Raw genomic sequence first — 20,136 nt, 5'->3', positions numbered from 1 at the left:
TCCTCAGCACCACATAAAAATAAATAAATATAAAGATATTATGTCCATCTACAACTAAAAAAAATATAAAAATAAAGAAATTTCCCCTTCATGATTTCGATGCTTCTGTGCTTTTGTGAGCTTTCTCTAAAAATGTTTCCAAGATTTTTGTTTTCAATCTTATCAGTTTGTAACAGAATCAAGATTTCAGAACATGCTCAATCTGTCATATGAAATGGAAGTATGCAATGTACTTTTGTATTCACATTCTGAATCAACTCAACAATTATTTTTCTAGCACATTAACAAAAGAATTAAAACAATAAAATTTAACAACACTACCTGGCTTCAGTGCTTTTTCTAAGCCTTTGTAATAGGCCCAGTTTTCAGGATTCCGCTCTTGTAATCCTCTATAAACATCAGCAGCATCTTCCAAACGACACAATTGCAACAGAAGTTCCCCTAATTATTAAACAAACATACAAAAGAATTAAAGTAGCTAAGAAAAATCTTCAAATTGCTGTTTCTACTTTTCCTCAAAATTTCTCTTAAAACTTCATTATAAATCAAAGTTGGGAAGTAGATGGATCTGGTTTCCTCCTGGAAATCCCAAATCCCTCCAAAATGAATGTTTACCATGATATTTTATTATCTCTTTTTCAGAAGTCCACATTATTTAGAAATGTCATTTTCTTCATATCCTCAATTTATTCAGGGAAGACTGTCCAACCCCAGGCCACAGTCTCCTGTTAACTGAACACCTACCACCAAACCATCATCTTCCTCAACTATTCCTGGTATCTTCAGAACAACTTTGAGGGCTGGGGTTGTGGCTCAGTGACAGAGCACATGTCTAGCATCTGTGAGGCACTGGGTTCAATTCTTAGCATCACATATAAATAAATAAAATAAAGGTCCATATACAACTTAAAAAATAAAATGAATTTTAAAATATATTTTTGACATCTAAATCAATGACCTCTTTAAAACTCTGTCCTCATGATCCCTTAATCAACTATAAAATAATTCTACAGTAGGAGTCTATAACAACCTCACCACATTCAAAACCACCTAGCTGGAAGCAGTGGTACATGCTGTAAGCCCAGTGGAACAGGAGGCTGAAGCAGGAGGATCACATGTTCAAAGCCAGCCTCATCAACTTAGTGAGGACATAAGCAACTGAGGAGTGAGACACTATCTCAAAATTTAAAAAAATAAATTAAAAGGGCAGGGAATGTGGCTCAGCGTGATTAAGCATCTCTGGGTTCAATCCCTGGTACCAAAAAAAATCCCCACTTAGTCATCATCATTTTATCTCTTCCAGCAACCAAATAAGCATCCTGTTTTAAGCTTAACTGTCTTGTTTTTCTTTCTTCTTGTCTAATTTTACTCAAATTTCAAACCATTCCCTTTTCTATAAGCAGATTACAGACTCACGCTTGCCTTCCCCCAGCAGTATAATAAATCACTACCTGAAAAAACATTAGCAGTAACAAGTATCAAAACTAATCTGAAAGCTAAGCCTTCCATGTTTATCTCACCAATTTTAAAGACTGGATAATTCTAACTGTTGTCTGCTGAACAATTTCTCATGAAGGAAGCAAGTCAGATATTCATCTGACAGTGGTTGCAATGGAAATCCATGAGCTCCAAAGTCATGAACATCAAACACTACTCAGGATTGCTTTCCCATACCATTAATCAGCTTCCATTCACCCAAAGACATTATTTTTAAACTATTATTTCATCTTCCATTCCATTCTTGTGTTGCATTAAGTAATTACAAATGAACACTTACTGAGTATTCGCTTACAGAGTATTAACTAATTCAGTTCTCAGAACTCTGAAATAAGTTACTATTATTTTTATTTTTAAAGCAGAGAGAACTTAAATAAACTTGTACAAGGATGTTTCCAAGAGTACTGGCAAAAGAATTTGAACCCAAGCAATTTAGCTAAAATTATATATTCTTAACATCTGTACCAGTGGTTCTCAACCAGGGTACATTTGGTAATATTTAAAGGAATTTTGGTTGTCATATTTGAGTAATGGGATCTACTGCTATCTATGGGGAAGAAGTTAGGTATGCTGCTAAACATCTATAATGCACACGAGTGATATTCACCCAATAACTCAGGCTTATAATACCAACAATGCAAGCTGTAGTATATTGGTTATTCTATATTAACCAAAGGTCAACTTCACTGAAAACATAAAAAATAACCCATAATTTACTACTCTATGCTATACCCACCCTCATTTCTTCCCCTTAATCTCCTCCCATCTTTTCAGTATGGAAGGGACTGATGAATTAATGATATAAGGAGTGGGGATATAGCTCAGCGGTACAGTACTTGCCTAGCATATATGAGGCTCTAGGTTGAATCTTGAGTTACTTACACACACACACACACACACACACACACACACAAGAATTAACTGTAAAACATTTTACCTATCTCTGCCAGATCATCAACTTCAGGAAGTTCCCCAGGTGATCTTTATCATCTCATTCTCTCCCCTCAACTACAACCACCAGAAACAATGCCTTTGCTACTAGAATTTTCAAAGATTAATTTCATTTTCAGCTTTCTTCTCTTTATATACCTGTCCCCAACACTTAACACACATATGTATATTGTGGAAGTGTTGAGGGTCTTACTTCTATTTCATGTAGAAAATGGAAGCAATGATGAGATAACTCCCAAATACTCACTACATCTACACCTGCTTGCCTGTGTACAACCATCTTTGTTACTGGGGATGAACTATTAGTTAATATTCTTATCTAAAGCTCATCTTTCAAATTACCCACTGGATCACATCCCTCCTACTTTATCAAGTATTCTTTTTTGTATCATTCCCCAATCAGCACAAACACATGCTGTCAAAAGAAACCTTTAGATCCTTTATCCTATTTCACCTACCACCATCCCATTGTTTCCTGTACAGCAAATTCCTTCTGAGTCATTTTCTCAACAACTTCAATTCCTCTACTCTCAACTTCATTTGAACAGATCTGATGTTTGGGTTTTTATTATCTTCCTTCAAGATGTTCAGAATATGTGTTTGTTAAGATGACCAACAAATTCCAAATTGCTAAAATCCATGGGTCAATTCTGAATCTGAATCCAACTTGACTGACTATTCTTCTCAATAATTAAATAATTAAAAGGATGGAAGAAAATATTATGCTTCAAATTACCTTGAAAACTGTCAGGTATTTCTATTAAGAAACTGAGGCCCTGGGCTGGGGATATAGCTCAGTTGGTAGAGTGCTTGCCTTGCAAGCACAAGGCCCTGGGTTCAATCCCCAGCACCGCAAAAAAAAAAAAAAAAAAAAACTGAGGCCCAAGCCTTGCTCTGGTAATACAGATACTCAGTGGCCAACAGAAGAACTTGTAATCTATTTTTCCCAGACTTGTGGTCTTCCATCATGGCAGACCTCCTCCCTTTATAACCCATAGACAACTAAGGGATGATCAATTCAAAGAGGGCTATCCTGGACCTACAGTTCACTTAGGAGCCTTATATGTTCAGTTTTTCTTGCCAGGAGCATTTACCCGTGAGCAAATAATGGCTATACTTACTATGCACATAGATCCTGTAGTTTTACACTGTCTAACTTCAAAGTGAACCAAAGAAATGTGAAACCAGCAAGTTTAAGCTCCCCAAACTAGTCAGGGCAAAGCAACATTTTAGATGATAATTCTTAAAAATTACTTTTATTTTCAATTACTTATTCTTCTTTCAATTTTTTACGATCATGTCATCAACTTTTAAAACTGTAGGTGTCCCTTTTTTTCTCAGCCCTCTTATAAGTAGTGCATAGGAACCATTTATTCAGGTATTTACCCCCTTCCATCACAATCTACACACACATATGAACCCAAACTTTGTTTCCTTTCCTTCCAGAATTAATCTTCTTTCTACTGACTCAGACATTCATATAAACCATAAAGACACCCAGGAACATCCTATGGGCATTTCAGTAAAGACTGATTTATCAATATTTATTACTGGCAATTAAGAAATCTGGCACACACTACTTACACTGTAGTTTTGCTAATAAGCTGTCCTAAGGTGTTTAACCCTGTATTTTATAATTGCTTCCTATGTTCTGTGTTCAAACCCTGTAATAATTTGTTTAAGGTGAACAGTAGAGCATGACCTTAGGCTGGATGATCACTTAAGCTCAGAAGTTTGAAAATATCTGGGCCACATAGGAAGACCCTATCTCAAAAACATCAGTAACAACACAAAAATGGATGCTTTATTGAGTCATTTCATTCAATGAATTTTTATTTGCAATTATTATTTCTATATTAACAATATCCATTAAGAATATATTTTACCACATACAAATTATTCAATGTATATGAATTATTGATTTTCCATCATCAAAGAGTTGAATTATACTCAGCTATCAGCTGATGACTGTTCAGCCTTGCTCTCTGACATAATTAAATATTAGAATAAATGACATTCTTTTAAAAATACCTTTGGTTTCTTCTACAGCAAGTTTATCACAAATCTGCTTTTCATAGGTACAAAGATGTTCCAAGGCTTCTCTATAGAGACCTGCTTCCCGAAGAACTTGATTTTGATATAAAAGAAGTTCGCTATATTCATAATCCACTTTATCAGGGGATGTCTGTACATGGATATAAGGAATACTAACAGTAAGAATTTTGTTTTCCTATTAGAAAATAATTTGCACACTCAAAAGTCAAAGGATAACAGCTATCTGACATATCGAAATTTTGCTTAATTCCTCAATATCTGTCTATGGAGCAATTAAGTAAACAGAAACATTAATTTATAATGAATTGAATCAAAAATAATCTATACGTTCTTATGTACAATAAATAAATATGGAAGAGGGGAAAACTCTTAACAGGAAATGCCTAATAACAAATCTAGGTATAAGAGTTAGAGAATTCCCATTTAATTTCATAACTACTACAGTAACTGATTCAGATACGAATCACAACCAATGAATGATAAAATTAGTGATGAAAGTTTGATAAGAAAAAGGCTATATAGTTTCAAGTTGTTTAATAAACATGTAGAGAGAAAAAAACAACTTTATAGTTGCAGATACCACCTTAATATAGAAATCAAATGGAAAACAAGCCATCACGTCTCTCAATCTGATGAACTGAGGATTCATCATTATGTCTAAATTATGTCTAACTATTAGATATGCATAATTATATTTGATAATGAAGAAATATAAGGACATTCTACAAAAGCACTCCCTGTACTCTTCAAAAACATCAATGTCATGAAATACTATGAACATCTTTAAAACTGTTTCAGATTAAAGAGACTGAAGAGAAATGATAATTCCATGCAAGATATGGTTCCAAACCAGATACCAAAAAGGGGGAAAAAAAACTGCTAGAAAGGATACAATAAAGACAATTAGCAAATTTTCAATATGGGCTATATCTTAGATAATAACAATTTATCAATGTTAATCTCTGATCATCTCTGTAGCAGTACCTACAGAATTGACAACTATAGAGTTATTCCTAGGAAAGACACACTAGAGCACTTAAGGGTAAAGAGCATGATGTCTGTAATTATTCTCAAATGTTTAAGGAAGAAAATGCAAATAGAGATGCAGGTTAGAGATTTTAAAAGTAAATGCATCAAATATTGGCATTAGATAATGTGAGTGAACTTCTGGGTAGAGTTCTCTGTATTATACCTGCAACTTTTCTAAGTATAAAATATTTCAAAACAAAAAGTTAACCTGACTGTGTACACTTCTCTCAGTTATACTCAGAATCAGACCTAGCGACTGTTTTCTTGTTATTACCTGTTGTGTTTTCCTAAATTCTTCTAAAATTTTTGCCGCCATTTCATAATCTTCTAATAAATGGTAAGCAATAGCATAACCAATCCATGATGCTCTCTGTGCAGGTCGAAGTTGAAGTAATTGATACCGTGTTTCCTTCAAGGGGGAAAAAGTTTTTCTTAGGTTTACAGTTAAAATAGATGCACCTTTAAAAGATCACATTAATTTTCCCCACAACACTATATATTTTGCTACAAAATGCTGGAAACGGTGATAGTAAATAGATTGAAACATCCATATTGTACAGTTTTAGAGGCAAAAGAATGTGTATTAAGCACAATAAAGCCTCCAAGTTAATCAAATGACTTTTTTAAAAAACTCTGAAGAGTCAGGCACAGTGGCACAGGCCTGTAATCCCAGCTACTTGGGAGACTGAGGCAGGAGGATCACAAGTTCAAAGCCAGTCTCAGCAACTCAGTGAGATCCTATCACAATGAAAAATAAAAAAGGGCTGGGGATGTGGATCAGTGATAAAGTGCCCTTGGGTTCAATCTCCAGTACCAAATTAAAAAAAAAAAAAAAAAGTAAAGACCAGATACCCTTCTTTATTTCCAAATCTATCCACTCCAAGAATGAGGATGGTAAAGATAGTACAAAGGGAAAAAAAAAATTCAAAAATTCTTCAGAAAATAAAGTGCCCAACTCCTAATTGAAAATATATAGAGAAAACAGCTCAGCAGGCACTACCACGAAAAAGGAAAACGAATATGAAAAAGTTAGGAAATAATTAAATTCAAGACTAATTTAAGGGTTAAAACTGAAGCTACAGTATGACAAGGTGGTGGGTGACTCGGGAGGCTGGGCCTTAAGAGAACTACAAGTTCAAGGCCAGCCTAAGTAACTGAGCAAGGCCCTACCTTAAAAATAAATAAATAAATAAATAATAAAATAGATAAATAAATAAAAACTAATAAAGAGAAAAAATGGGGACTTGGTTCAGTGGTAAAGCACCCCTGGGTTCAACTCACAGTATACCCCTCACCAACAAAAGTAAATTCAAACTACAAAGACAGGTTATTCTCAAGGAATGTAAAAAAGAAAAAAACAAATGTGCTTTCCAGGAAAGTGGGTTGAGGATGTTGCACAGTGTAAGAGCACTTGCTTAGCATGCCTGAGGCCCTGGATTCAAACCCCAGCACAACAAAAAAAAGAAGGGGTGTAGGGGTGGACATAAATAAAAATCACAGTTACAACACATTAATATTGTAGAAAGGAAAGGAGCAATTTTTTTTTAGACGAATTTATTTAATCAGCCTGAACAAGAAAATAAAGTCAGATTTTAAAGATGCAGCTGTTCCAAACTGGGAAGGTGGGGACAGAGGGCGGGGGGAAGGTAGGAATGGAACACGATGCGTGCAATTACATTCTTTTCAAAAATGAAGTGGAATTTTATAAGAAAGTCCCTAAAGTTCTAACGACCAATATTTTTCTCTTAGAATTAAAAAAAAAAAAAATCTGTATTTTACTTACCCTGTAACCCTCAAGATCTCGCATTTGAATCTGTAGTAAGGAAAGGTCCCTCAAGATTTGAAGATTGTCTTTATCCCATTTTAGTGCATTTCTGTAACACTTAATGGCTTCGTCATACTTCTTGTCTGACCTCTGAAGAAGGCCATAAACATGCCAACCTAAAGAACTTAGTTAAGGATACAACCTATAATTCAAGAAAAAGTATTCCAAACAACCCTCCAGGAAACTACAACCACTGATAAAAAAAATAACTTGAAAAAACGTGGAGAAAGGAATACAATGATAAAAGGGAATTTAATACAATGGAAAAGAGCACAGAAGTCTTAATAATTAGGATGCAGGTAAACAAAACAGTCTCCAACATTCACAGAACTTGAAGTTTAGTAAAGGGCATAGCTAATTTGGTAAAATAACAATAGGTCATAAAAAATAGTACAAAATGGGGGAAGAGCCCATTCCCCTAATACAAGTCCTTTTCACATTGTATCTAAATCACTCCACAGTCACTACACCCTACTACCTTTGTCTCTCCTTTTATTCTATTCTACCGAAGTCATTTTTCTAAAACACACATAATCAAAAGGAAAAAACAGCTACTTCCCTTCCCAGAAACAGAATGTTCCTTTTTCAGATCAGGCTCAAACTTTTCAATCTAACAAATTTTAGACCATGGATCCTCACATTCAGCAATACCAAGTATCTAGGATGCCATATATAACTAAAAATACACATTTAAAACTATAAATATTAAAACTATAAAATCTTGTTTGAAATACAAATAACAAAATAAACCTTGACAAAATCCTCTCAGATGCTTGGAATACGGTTTTAAAAACCCAAGAGAGGGGCTGGGGAGATAGCTCAGTCAGTACAGTGCTTGCCTTGTAAGCACAAGGCCCTGGATTCGATCCCCAGCACCCAAAAAAAAAAAAAAAACCAAGAGCCACAGCCCTTTCTAATCTGATTCCTATTTGCTATCTTTCCATCCTGTACCAACATTTTTATCACCAATACCCTGTATTTTCAGGACTGTGCCTCTCTTGAGCATATCGACAACCTTAAAACTTATCTTGAAGAGTTTAACTCTTCAAAAAAATTAAAGTTAAGTCCACCAAGAGGAATCTAATTGTATTTAATGGTAAATGCAATCATTAAAAATGAAAAGAAGCCAGGCATGGTGGGGCATTCCTATTATTCCAACTCCTGGAGAAGCTGAGGCAGGAGAATTGTGAATATGAGACCAGCCCTGGCCACTTAGTAAGACCTTGTCTCAAAATAAAAATTTTAAAAAAGGCTAGGCATGGCAGTACACACCTGTAACCTCAGCTACTCAGGTGGTTGAGGCAGAAGGATCACAAATATAAGGCCAGCCTGGGCAACTTAGCAAGACCCTACCTAAAAATAAATTCAAAAGGACTGGGGATGTACATAATTCCATGGTACAGTGCCCCTAGGTTCCGAGCCCAAACTGTCAAAAACAAAAAATAAATGTAAAAAATAACAAAGGGGCAAGGGATGTATATCAGTAGGGGTGTGCTTGCCTAGCAGGGGTGAAGCTCTGGGTTCCATCCCTAGTACTACAATGTTCTTATTAATTAAGCCCTTGCTTACCTTTCCAGCCCTTTGGTCACTTAGTTCACACACTTCTGCTTTACGGGAATAATAATTTTTTTGAACAAGCCACAGCATTTTTTTTTTTTTTTTTTTTTTTTTTTGTGGTACTGGGGATTGAACCCAGGGCCTTGCAAGCACTCTACCAACTGAACTATCTCCCCAGACCAGTATTTTTTATAATAGTAAAAAATATTCTGTATATGCCTCTAGTCTTCCGTCACCAGACTATCAAGTCTCCTGAAAGCAAAATCCTTACTGTATTTGTATGTATGTTTTTTACTATGCAAGAGGTCTGGTAAACATTTGAAATTGTGCTAAATATTTTAGCTGTTAAAATTGTTAAGTCCAAAAAATAGGTACAAAATTACTTGTTAAAGACTATTTAAAATATAACAACCCATGATTTTTCTCCATCTTCCCTCATCCATTTCTATTTGATCCCAAACTTGCATTTTTCTTAACATATAAAATTTATGTTTTACATTTCACCATTATCTTTATGCCATCACAACGACATGGGTGAAATTACCCCCATTTTACACATGAGGAAAATGAACCCTAAATCACATAGAAAAGAAGCTAAGTTTGGTTTCAAGCCTACATGAAGTACATTATATTCCAAGCCTGTATTCCAAAGCCTGTGCTTTGAATACTTGATTCAAAGTATTGCGTCTCTCTACATTACTTATTCCATTACATACACACACACACACACACACACACACACACACACACACACACATACACCACACATACATTCATATTCTTCTCTAAAGTTATGATCATGATAAATCTGCATGATGACTCGGTCCATTCAGACTGCTATAACAAAATAGCTAGACAAAGTAATCTACAAACAAGACATTTATTGTTCATAATTGTGGAGGCCATGAAGTCGAAGACAAAGGAAATTCAGTGTCTGGTAAGGCTTGTTCTCTACTTCATAAATGGCACTGACCAAAAAGAGCAAACAAGTTTCTGCTGGCCTCTTTTTTATGGGCATTAATTCCATATATGAAGGCGCCACTCTCTTGACCTTATCACCTTCCAAACCATCACACCAGTAATTAGATGTGAATCATGAATTCGGGGGGACACGAACATATGTCTCCTCCCTCTTTTTTGAGAGTGGGAAGAGCTTTCATAGATATTTTTAAATGCAAGTCTCATTTATATGTGAGACAGACATAATGTTAAACATGGTGGGTCCAGCTGGACATCGTGGTGCACACTTGTAATCCAAGCAACTCAAGAGGCTGAGGCAGGAGGATCTCAAGTTCCAGACCAGCCTCAGCAACTTAGCAAGGCCCTAGAAGCTTAGCAAGTCCCTGACTCAAAAAATAAAAAGGGCTGGGGATACAGCACAGTGGTAAAGCATGCCTGTGTTCAACCCCAGTTTCAAAAACAAACAAAAAAGGGAAGAACAAAAACAAAAACAAAAATAAAAAAACCTCAAAAACCAGTCAGGTGCAGTGGTGCACACCTATAATCCCAGCAGTTTGGCAGCTGAGGCAGGAGGATCACAAGTTCAAAGCCAGCCTAAACAACTCAGTGAGGCTAACTAATTTAGTAAGCCTTTGTCTCAAAATTTTAAAAAAAAAAAAAAGGGGGGGTTGTGGTTGTTCAGTGGTTAATTGCCACGGAATTCAATTCCCAGTACCAAAAACAAACAAACAAAAAAAACATGACGGGTCTGTAAAAATGTTCCCTGAATGCAGGCAGTTGCTATTAGCTCAATTTCAGAGAGAACAACTTCTTCTGGAATTGCACAATAAGAAGAAACTGGACCTTCTGACTCTCACATTGCTGCCTTAGCTCAAAACACCCCACTCAATCATTAAATGTATTTCAAAAAGGATACATACATGACTCTTCAAGTCATTTCTTAAACCTCTACGAACCAATTCATAAGCTTCTTCCTTTTTTCCCAAACAGTTCAATGTTAATCCTTTCATAGCCAGGGTTTCTAGTTTTAATAATGGGGGTGGGGGGAGTAAAAAAGAAAAGAAATTAAAGATTACAAATAAAAATAGCAATAAAGCATAATCATACTCTTCAAAAACAAATGCTATGTTAAACTAAGAATTAAAAACTTGAAGGAGATTGCTGGCACTTTTCCAAAATCAAAAAGCTTTTAAAATTGACAAACCAACTAAGCAAAGATTTCTAGATTCCATTCTAGGAGGCTCTCCTATGTTTTCTTTTTCTCTTTAAGATTAAAAACATATAAAATGCATGTACATCTGATCAGAAAGATTATCTAGTAATACATACACTGACAACATGTAATCAATTACTCTATTACTGTTCTCAGGGGAATTCCATGGGATATCCTTTAAAATATGAAAAGCTATCTTGAAAACAGACTTTATTTCTATGAATCTAAGTTATGTAAAGGTTAAATTCACTCTTCTGATTAAAACATAAATATATGTTACCTACATTTCTGATTTTCATAAATTTATTTAAAAATGTTTTTAGGATACTGAATATATGAGTAAAAGATGTCCAAAATCTGCCATTTGCAATGAACAGATTCAAAGAGAGAACTGTGGCAAGTACTAAGTTTCCAGAAAAGAAGAGATTTCTAATTTTATACTGTGTATAACTGTAATTTATTTGCCTAATTTTAAGACAAAATTTACAAATTATAGAAAATTTAGTGAGGAATAAAAGATAAGGACTAAAGGTATAACTAAGAGGAAGATTAAACAAATACTGTTTTAAAATATTTTCAATGAAATTATGACACTTCACATGCACCTGATTTCAGATATGTTAAAAGAGGGAGATGCATTTTATAAATAATCAAACAATACGGGGGAAATTGTACTTCAAAAATGAAATATGGTACTTTTCTATACTTTCATTATGTTACTACTAAAAAGGCCACATTACCAGTATGCATACTTTAAAAATGAATATAAAACAACCTGATATCCAGCTGACAAGGAAAAGGAGATGCATTTAGATACTTTTATCAGCATTGCTTTCCATCCAAACAACTGCAGTAAAAGTAAACACTGAAATGCAGTGAAGGAGAAAGTACAGTAAATGTAGGCAGGTCTAAAGAAAGCTAATAGAAAACTATTATGCCCCTCCCCTCTTCAATACTAGCACACAGCCAAATTCACTACTGATGAGCTTTCCAAGGCCTGCACAGGTCACACCTGCAAAAGCTTATTTTTCCTTTGCCTCCTCATAGCCACACACTCTCCAGTTGCTCTACAAATATCCATTCATCTAATTTCATACTAGGAAACTAGTAAACCACCCCAACTTTATAATATACAAATGTCTTAATCATGACTCCCTTTTGAAAATCTAAGACAATATAAATATAAAAATGATAGTTCATAAGCAAAACTCAAAAAGGTCACTTTCCATATAAGCTTATTGTAAGGAAAAAAATTTAGAACTTTATAAAAGTTCTAAAGTAAAATTTTCTTATGACATAAATTTCACTTAAATAAGCAGACTGCCCTACTCAGTCCTTCTGTCTTTCCTATATAGCTAATGTTAGAATTAGAAATAAATCAGAACTCAAGTAGAATGTACTATCTTTTTAAATTAAAAATTCAGTATTAAATTTTATTTTCTCACAGGAGTAAAAAATAGGGTTCAATTTCTCTAGAAAATAAAAGCAGCTGGACAGTAGAGCCCAATAAAAGAAGCTAGGAAGACAAGCAGTAAAGCCTTATTTACTTACACTTTAAAGTATATAGTATTTGCTCTTACCTCCATGCTCTGCAAATTTGGGATTAGAGAGGATTTGTTTACAGAACTTCAATCCATTTCTATACTGTTTATGTTCATAACATCTCTGTCAAAACAAAAAGTTAAAAATGTGAGTTTACCAAGAAATGCAGGATGCAAAACCTTTAAATTCAATGTTAATTTTTTATAGTTAAGTAAAAATAAATGTTATTTCCATATTCTTCTAAGTTCCACTAAAATGCCACAATATATAAAAATAAAAAACATTCAAATACAGAAAGTAAAAGCTGTTGAGAGATAAAATATTCAAAACTCATAAGCTAGCTCCAGAAAAAACTGAGTGTTGTAGAAAGTGAAAATAATAAAAGATATAGAAATCAAATTTGTAAGACATTTTCTTTTTATGAAGAAGTCTTTTAAGCTTAAAGTGCTAAAGAAGTACTGTAAAATGTCTAGAATAAAAGACCCATGGGCATATCACAGTGAAATGTCCAAGTCTTGTAACAAAAAGAGGTGGATGGACAAATAAGTCATATTAAAAAGAGTATATAACCAGAATGACAGAACTTTTATTCCACTGTTGTACTCATTTTGGTGGTGCTAGCGAAGGCACCCAGGGCTCACACATGCCCAGCATGTATGCTGAGCCACACCCCTAAGCCCCTTTATTTCACATTAATGAAATACTGTTGCAAGCTACAAACAAATACACAGCCTTTAAATTCAGAATGAAAATTAAATACCCAGGAGGCTGAAGAGAGGATCACAAGTTCAAGGTCAGTCTCAGCAATTTATTGAAGCCCTAAACAACTTAGCAAGATCTTGCCTCAAAATGAAAAACTGGGCACGCTTGGAGTGGTGGCTCATGCCTGTAATCCCAGCAGCTTGAGAGGTTAAGACAGGAAGCTCAAGAGTTCAAAGTCAACCATTTGACCCAGCTACCCAACTCCTTGGTTTATACCCAAAGGACTTAAAATCAGCATACTACAGTGACACAGCCACATCAATGTTCTTAGCTGCTCAATTCACAATAGCTAGATTGTGGAGCCAACCGAGACACCCTTCAATTGATGAATGGATAATGAAACTGTGGTATATATACATAACGGAATATTACTCAGTCATAAAGAATAATAAAATTATAGCATTTGCTGGTAAATGGATGGAGCTGGAGAACATGCTAAGTGAAACCAGCCAAGCCCAAAAAACCAAAGGCCAAGTGTTTTCTCTGAGAAGTGGAGGACACACAAAACAAGAGGGGTGGGGTGGCGGGGGTTGGGGTTGGGGGTGGGGAGAATGAAGGAACTTTGCTTTGGATGGTATAGAGGAAAATGGGGTAGGAGGGGGTGGGGGAAGAAAAGACAGTAGAATGGGATAGACAGTATTACCCTATATATATGTATGATTACATGAATGGTATGAATCTACATTATGCACAACCATATAAAAGAAAAGTTGTACCCCATTTGTATACAATGAATTAAACTGCAGTCTGTAAAAATAAAAATTTAAATAAAAAAAGAGTTCAAAGCCAGCCTCAGCAATTTAGCAAGGATCTAAACAACTTATCAAGACCCTTATCAAAAACTTATCAAAAAGGGATGGGGATGTGGTTCAGCGGTTAAACACCCCTCAGCTAAATCCCTGGTACTAAAAACAAGAACAACAAAAAGCTTTCATAAAAATATTTTAAAGAATTACATTTGGTACCTATAAAGTTATAAGGCCTTTGATTTTGTGTTATTTGTATATCATGCTGTCTGATGTCATGTTTTGTGCATCAAAACTGAGCGCTCCTAAAATTAAAATTTAAAAATGGATCCAAATACTTTTAATTCACGTGATTTAAAAAGGTTCAATTCAAATTGGGTAAACTAATAAAAGTAAAATGTCTTTAAAAAAAAAAAAAAAGAATTACATTTGGTACAGGAAAAAAATATGTATCTAAAAGATAACTGGTGGCAGAATTCACTATCACAAATTTAAACAAATTTACTTATTTTTTTTGGGCAATATAGTCAAATCTGGGAAAGATAGTTAATGCAAGTATAAAAGAAAATACACAGAAACAAAACAGTAAAAATGTGAACTTTCACATTCAGCATGAAGAAATCAATTAAGCTCATGCTACAGCAAATTAGTAAGATGTATTCACCATCACTACTTGGTTATTTTGCATCTCAAATCTACTATCACAACACACTAGTTTTCTTCCCTAAAATGTATTCTTTAAGTCTTCACCATCTCAGTAGATGCCCTCACCTAAATGGTTAAGTAAAAATAAATGAATAAATACATTTAGTGTTTCTCCTTCCCTCATATTTCTATCCTCTACCAAGAACTGTTAGCTCCAGCTTCTGTGCAACAGCTTCCTAACCACTGTGTATACTTTCTCTACCCTCCAAGATCAACTATACACTCAGTAGGCACAATACTCTGGGAGATAAGAAGAGGGAAGAGCAGGAGTAACTTGGTTAAAAAAAATAAAATACAAGACCAAAAAACAATATTTAGAATTTCTATTTATTTATTAGCAGAAAGCCCAAGAAAAATTTGCTTTTCTTATAATACTAAAATGTATTCAAAAAAACTGTGATGTAAAGACTAAGCTAATTAAAAAGGAATGTTTTTGACTTTTTGCTGTTTCTGAAAACTACACATGTACAAAGAACCTAAGTGTTATTGTTCATAAAACCACCATTAGCTTATGAAAACTTATTTTCACAAAAACATAAGAAAGCTTTCTTTCTAAGATCTGGAACAAGATAAAATTGCCCACTTTCACCACTTCTATTTAACACAGTACTGGAAATTCTAGCCAGAGCAAATAGGCAAAAAAATTGGAAAGGAGTAAGTCAAATTGTCATGGTTTACAGATGACAAATTCTTACATGAAGAAAACTTCAAAGAGCACCAAATAACTTTCAGAACTAATAAATTCAACAAACTTGCAAGATACAAAATCAATGCATGAAAATCAGTACACTGCTATATGCCAATAGCCAATGATCTGAAATAGAAATCAAGAAAACCCACATATAACAGCTAAAAAAACCTAGAAATACATTTCACCAAGGAGGTGAAAGATCTCTATAATGAAACTATAAAACAGGGATGAAAGAAACTAAAGCAGACACAAAAAAAGTGGGAAAACATCCCATGTTCATGGATTGGAAGAATCGATAGTGTTAAAATACCCATAATACCCAGAGTTTCTTATTGAAGAGATTCAATGTGATCCCTGTAAAAATACCATTAACAGTCTTCAAAGAACTAGAACAAACAATCCTAAAAAATTTGTATGTAACCATGAAAAACCCTGAATAGCCAAGTAATCTTAATAAAAATGAATAAAGAAAGCAGTATTACATTGCCTGATTTTAAAATAAACTACAAAGCTATAATAATCAAAACAGTTAAGCATTGCCATACAAACAGTAACACACCAAAGGAACAGAATATAAAGCCTAGAAGTGAACACACATATATACAACTAATTTTCAACAAGGGTGCTAAGGATATATAGTGGAGAAAGGATGGTCATTTCAATAAATGGAGCTGGGAAAACAGGATATACACATGCAGAAAAAGTAGACCTGTATCTGTCACCAGTTACAAAAAGCAACTCAAAATGGGCTGGTGACTTAAATGTAAGACCCCAAACTCTGAAGTTTCCAGAAGAAAACAGAAAATGCTTCAAGGCATTGGAATGGACAAGGAATTTTTGGCAACACTCCAAAAGCATAAAACACAAAAACCAAAGTAGATAAATGGAACTGCATGAAACTAAAAAGCTTCTGCACAGCAAAGGAAACAATCAACAACATGAAGAAAAACCTACAGAATGGCATAAAATATCTGCACATTATACATCTAAGAGCAAACATCCAGAATACATAAGGAACTCCAAAAATTCAATAGGAGGGAGAAAAAGAATCTAATTAAAAAGGTCACCAGACATTTCTCAAAATTAACATTAAAAAAAAAAAAAAGCCATACAAATGGCCAACAGGTATGTATAAATGCTCAGTATCACTAATCATCAGGGAAATTCAAATCAAAACCACAATGACATATCACCTCACTGCAGTAAGAATAAGTAAGTTTATTCTGATCAAATAAACTAAATATAACGAATGCCGGCAAAGGTGTAGAGAAAGGAGAATCCTCACACACTGTTGATAGAAATGTAAATAAGTACAGTCATTATGGAAAACAGAATGAGGTTCCTTAAAATATTAAAAATAGAACTGCAATATGACACAGCAATCCATCTCTCTCCTTCCCCCGGCAACGGAAATGAAATCAGCGTATTAACAGATACATGCACTCCCATGTTTAAAGCAGAATTATTCACAAAAACCAAGAAATGGAAAAACACTAAGTGTCCACCAATTGATGAACAGTTAAAGAAAATGTGGTACATACAAGGGAACACTATTCAACCATAAAAGATATTAAAGTCGGTCATTTGTTACAACATGGATAGAACTGGAGATCACTACATTAAGGTGAAATAAACCAGGCAAAGAAAGACAAGAGTGCATGAGCTTACTTGTATGTAGAATATAAAAACATTGACCAATGAGGTGAGATTAAGCGGAACGGTGGTACCAGAGGCTGGGGTGAGTAGAGGGTAAAGCAGGGCGAGGAAAGGTTCACCAACTGGTACTAAGTTATGGAAGTTATAGAAGGAAGAAAGTTCTGGTGTGCTACTGCACAGTAGGGTGAATATAGATAACAATAATATACTATATATAAGAAAAGCTAGGATTTTGCATGTTTTCAGCAAAAAAAAAAAAAAGGCTGAAACAGATCTGCTTAACATGATTTGAGCATTACACAATGTATACATGCACTGAAACATCACACAGTACCCCAGAAATATGGATAATTTTTATGCTTTATGTGTCAGTTAAAAAACAAGGGGCTGGGGATATAACTCATTTGGTAGAGTGCTTGCCTTGCATGCACAAGGCCGTGGGTTCAATCCCAAGCACCACCACGGGGGGGGGGGGGGGGGGGGGGGGGGTTTACTTTAAATTTTGAGAAATTTTAAAAATTAAAAATAGATGACTCCCATATCTGGCAGGATGCAGTGAGGCTGAACATGCTTTTCCAACATAAACAAAACTGGATCAAGGATAAAACAGGCAACACAAGATAATGAACCACGAGGGAAAGAAATATGATAAGCTCTGGAAACCACACTGCTTTGCACCTGTAGGCACTTTGCACATTACAGTACAGGAAGAAAGATCCCAACAGAGCATACTAGTCCACAGGGTTAAACAGATTAAAGTTCAAAACAGCAGAGGTGCTCTGCAAAGAAGAGTACTGAAAATGATGTATATACAGGGAAAGAGATCCAGAAATCTGCACAAGGTGTCATGCATTTGTAGGACGAAACTTCACAAGGCCAGACAAAGAATGACCAGAAAACAGTCAGTGGTGCTGAGAGTTTCAACTAACGAGAATGGAGTGTCAACAATCAGCTGCAGGATTTCACAAACACTGCAGAAAGGCCACACCTAAGTAGTAGACACAAAATAGCCCTGGAGTAATTTTACTTAACATGGACAGAGTGACTTTATTTTTGTATAGCTGAACTTACAACATTCAGGAATCTAGTTTTCATGGTCTGAACGGAAACACCTACATTTGTTTACACCACCATATTTTCCAAAGGGATTCCATACATTATGTCATTTAATCTTCATGATAATCCTGAAAACTAAGCACAAAAGATTCAACCCTTATTGTATAGGGGTAAAATTTGGAAAACAAGCAACTTACCCAAGATTACATACCTAGTTAGTGGCAAAACTTAGACTACAATCTAGGTTCTCTGATCCTTGGTGGACGATTCTTTTCACCACATATAGAAATTATATTAAATGTTTTTTGTTTTTTTTTTCTTCTCATTTGAGCCGCCTGGGAATCGAACCGCGGTCCTTCCGCATGCTAGGCGAACGCTCTCCAAAGGAGCTATTTCTTCAGCTCCATTAAATGTTATTGAAATAAAAGTTGTTCATGACAAAATTTTAAATCTTTTAAGAGATCTCCTATTCAACAAGTTCAACTATTATTACCACTTCTTTGCTTACTCAGTTTTCAGTCAAGTGGATAATAAAATCACGAAAAATTAATTGAGAAAAATAAACACAGAAGATTACCAAATGGAAAATCCTCCCAAATAACTGAGTTTAAAACAAGAATATTAAGCTAGGTATGGTGTTGTGCACCTGTAATCCCAGCAGCTCAGGAGGCTGAGGCAGGAGAATCACAAGTTGAAAAGCCAGCCTCAGCAACTTAGTGAGGTCCTAATAAGCATCTTGGCAAGAACCCATTCCAAAATTAAAAATAAGATAGACCAGGGATATGGCTCAGTGTTTAAGCACAGTTGGGTTCAATCCCCGGTAACAAGCAAACAAAAATAAAAAAAAAAAGAATGAGTATGCAGGACTAGGTGTATAGGTCAGTGAAAGAGTACTTTGCTTTAGCAGGCATGAGGGTTTGATCCCCAGCACTGCAGAGAAGAAAAAGAATCAGTATGCACTTAAGTAAATAGATCTCATCTCTTCTTTCCCCCTAATAGCACTGCTTCTAAGAGTACTTGTTATAAATCAGAGTAGTCTTCCCATAAAGGAAAAAGTATCAACAGATATTCAAAGCATGGCTCGTACTATATTGTCTGATGACAAAGTTCAGTAATAAAGATACATAAGAAAAACAGGAAACTCTGCATCGTATCTCACTCAACAGTTTCTCTTTTACCACAAAGACATATAAACCAGCCATGGTGGCACACACCTATAATCCCAGTAACTCAGGAGTCTGAGGCAGGAGGATCACAAGTTTCAGCCCTGCCTGGGCAATTTAGCAAGACCCTATCTCAAAATTTAAAAAGTATAAAGGATCAAGGATAGCTCTGAGGTAAAGCACTGGATTCTAACTCCCATGCTGCCCCCAAAACAAACAAAAGAACCAGATATATTCAGCTTTACCAAGTTTTACCTAATTAAAATGTAACTTATAAAGGTCATATCATAATAGAAAATGAATGTTGGATCTTTTAAAATCCTCAACAAATTAGCAAAACAAATTCAATAACAAATTAAAAGGATTACACACAGTGACCAAGTAGAATCTATTCCTAAAATGCAAGATGGTTCAACATATGATAATTGATCAATGTAATCTAATATATCACATTAACAGACAGAAAAAAGTACATTTTCATCTCAATTTGTACACAGAAAGTGTTTAACAAAACTCAACCTTTCATGATAAAAACACTCAACAAACTAGGAATAAAAGGAAACTAGCTTTACATAATAAAAATCAAACATACACGAAGAACCCACAGGAAACATCAAAGTCCATAGTTCCTCTAACATCAGGAACAAGGATTCTTACTTTCATCATTTCTATTCAACATAGTACTAAAACTTCTAGCCAGAGCAATTAAACAAGAAAAGGCATTCAAA

At 34.8% G+C, this 20,136-nt stretch overlaps 1 protein-coding gene across 1 annotated transcript in view; it reads right to left on the bottom strand.

The window, feature by feature from the left end:
• The window catches only part of NAA15 (N-alpha-acetyltransferase 15, NatA auxiliary subunit), a 77,289-nt gene that overhangs the window by 33,813 nt on the left and 23,340 nt on the right, over positions 1-20,136 (bottom strand). Inside the window, exons 2-7 of the mRNA XM_079154823.1 lie at positions 12,668-12,752; positions 10,791-10,895; positions 7,316-7,473; positions 5,807-5,941; positions 4,480-4,633; positions 322-441 (exon numbers count right to left, since the gene is read on the bottom strand). Of these exons, the coding sequence (XP_079010949.1) occupies positions 322-441; positions 4,480-4,633; positions 5,807-5,941; positions 7,316-7,473; positions 10,791-10,895; positions 12,668-12,752 (757 nt within the window). The remainder of the gene's footprint in view (positions 1-321; positions 442-4,479; positions 4,634-5,806; positions 5,942-7,315; positions 7,474-10,790; positions 10,896-12,667; positions 12,753-20,136) is intronic.

The sequence above is a fragment of the Sciurus vulgaris genome, assembly GCF_902686455.1.
Source record: "Sciurus vulgaris genome assembly, chromosome: 9".
Classification (NCBI taxonomy): Eukaryota; Metazoa; Chordata; class Mammalia; order Rodentia; family Sciuridae; genus Sciurus; species Sciurus vulgaris.
This window is presented reverse-complemented; position numbering and strand designations above follow the sequence as displayed.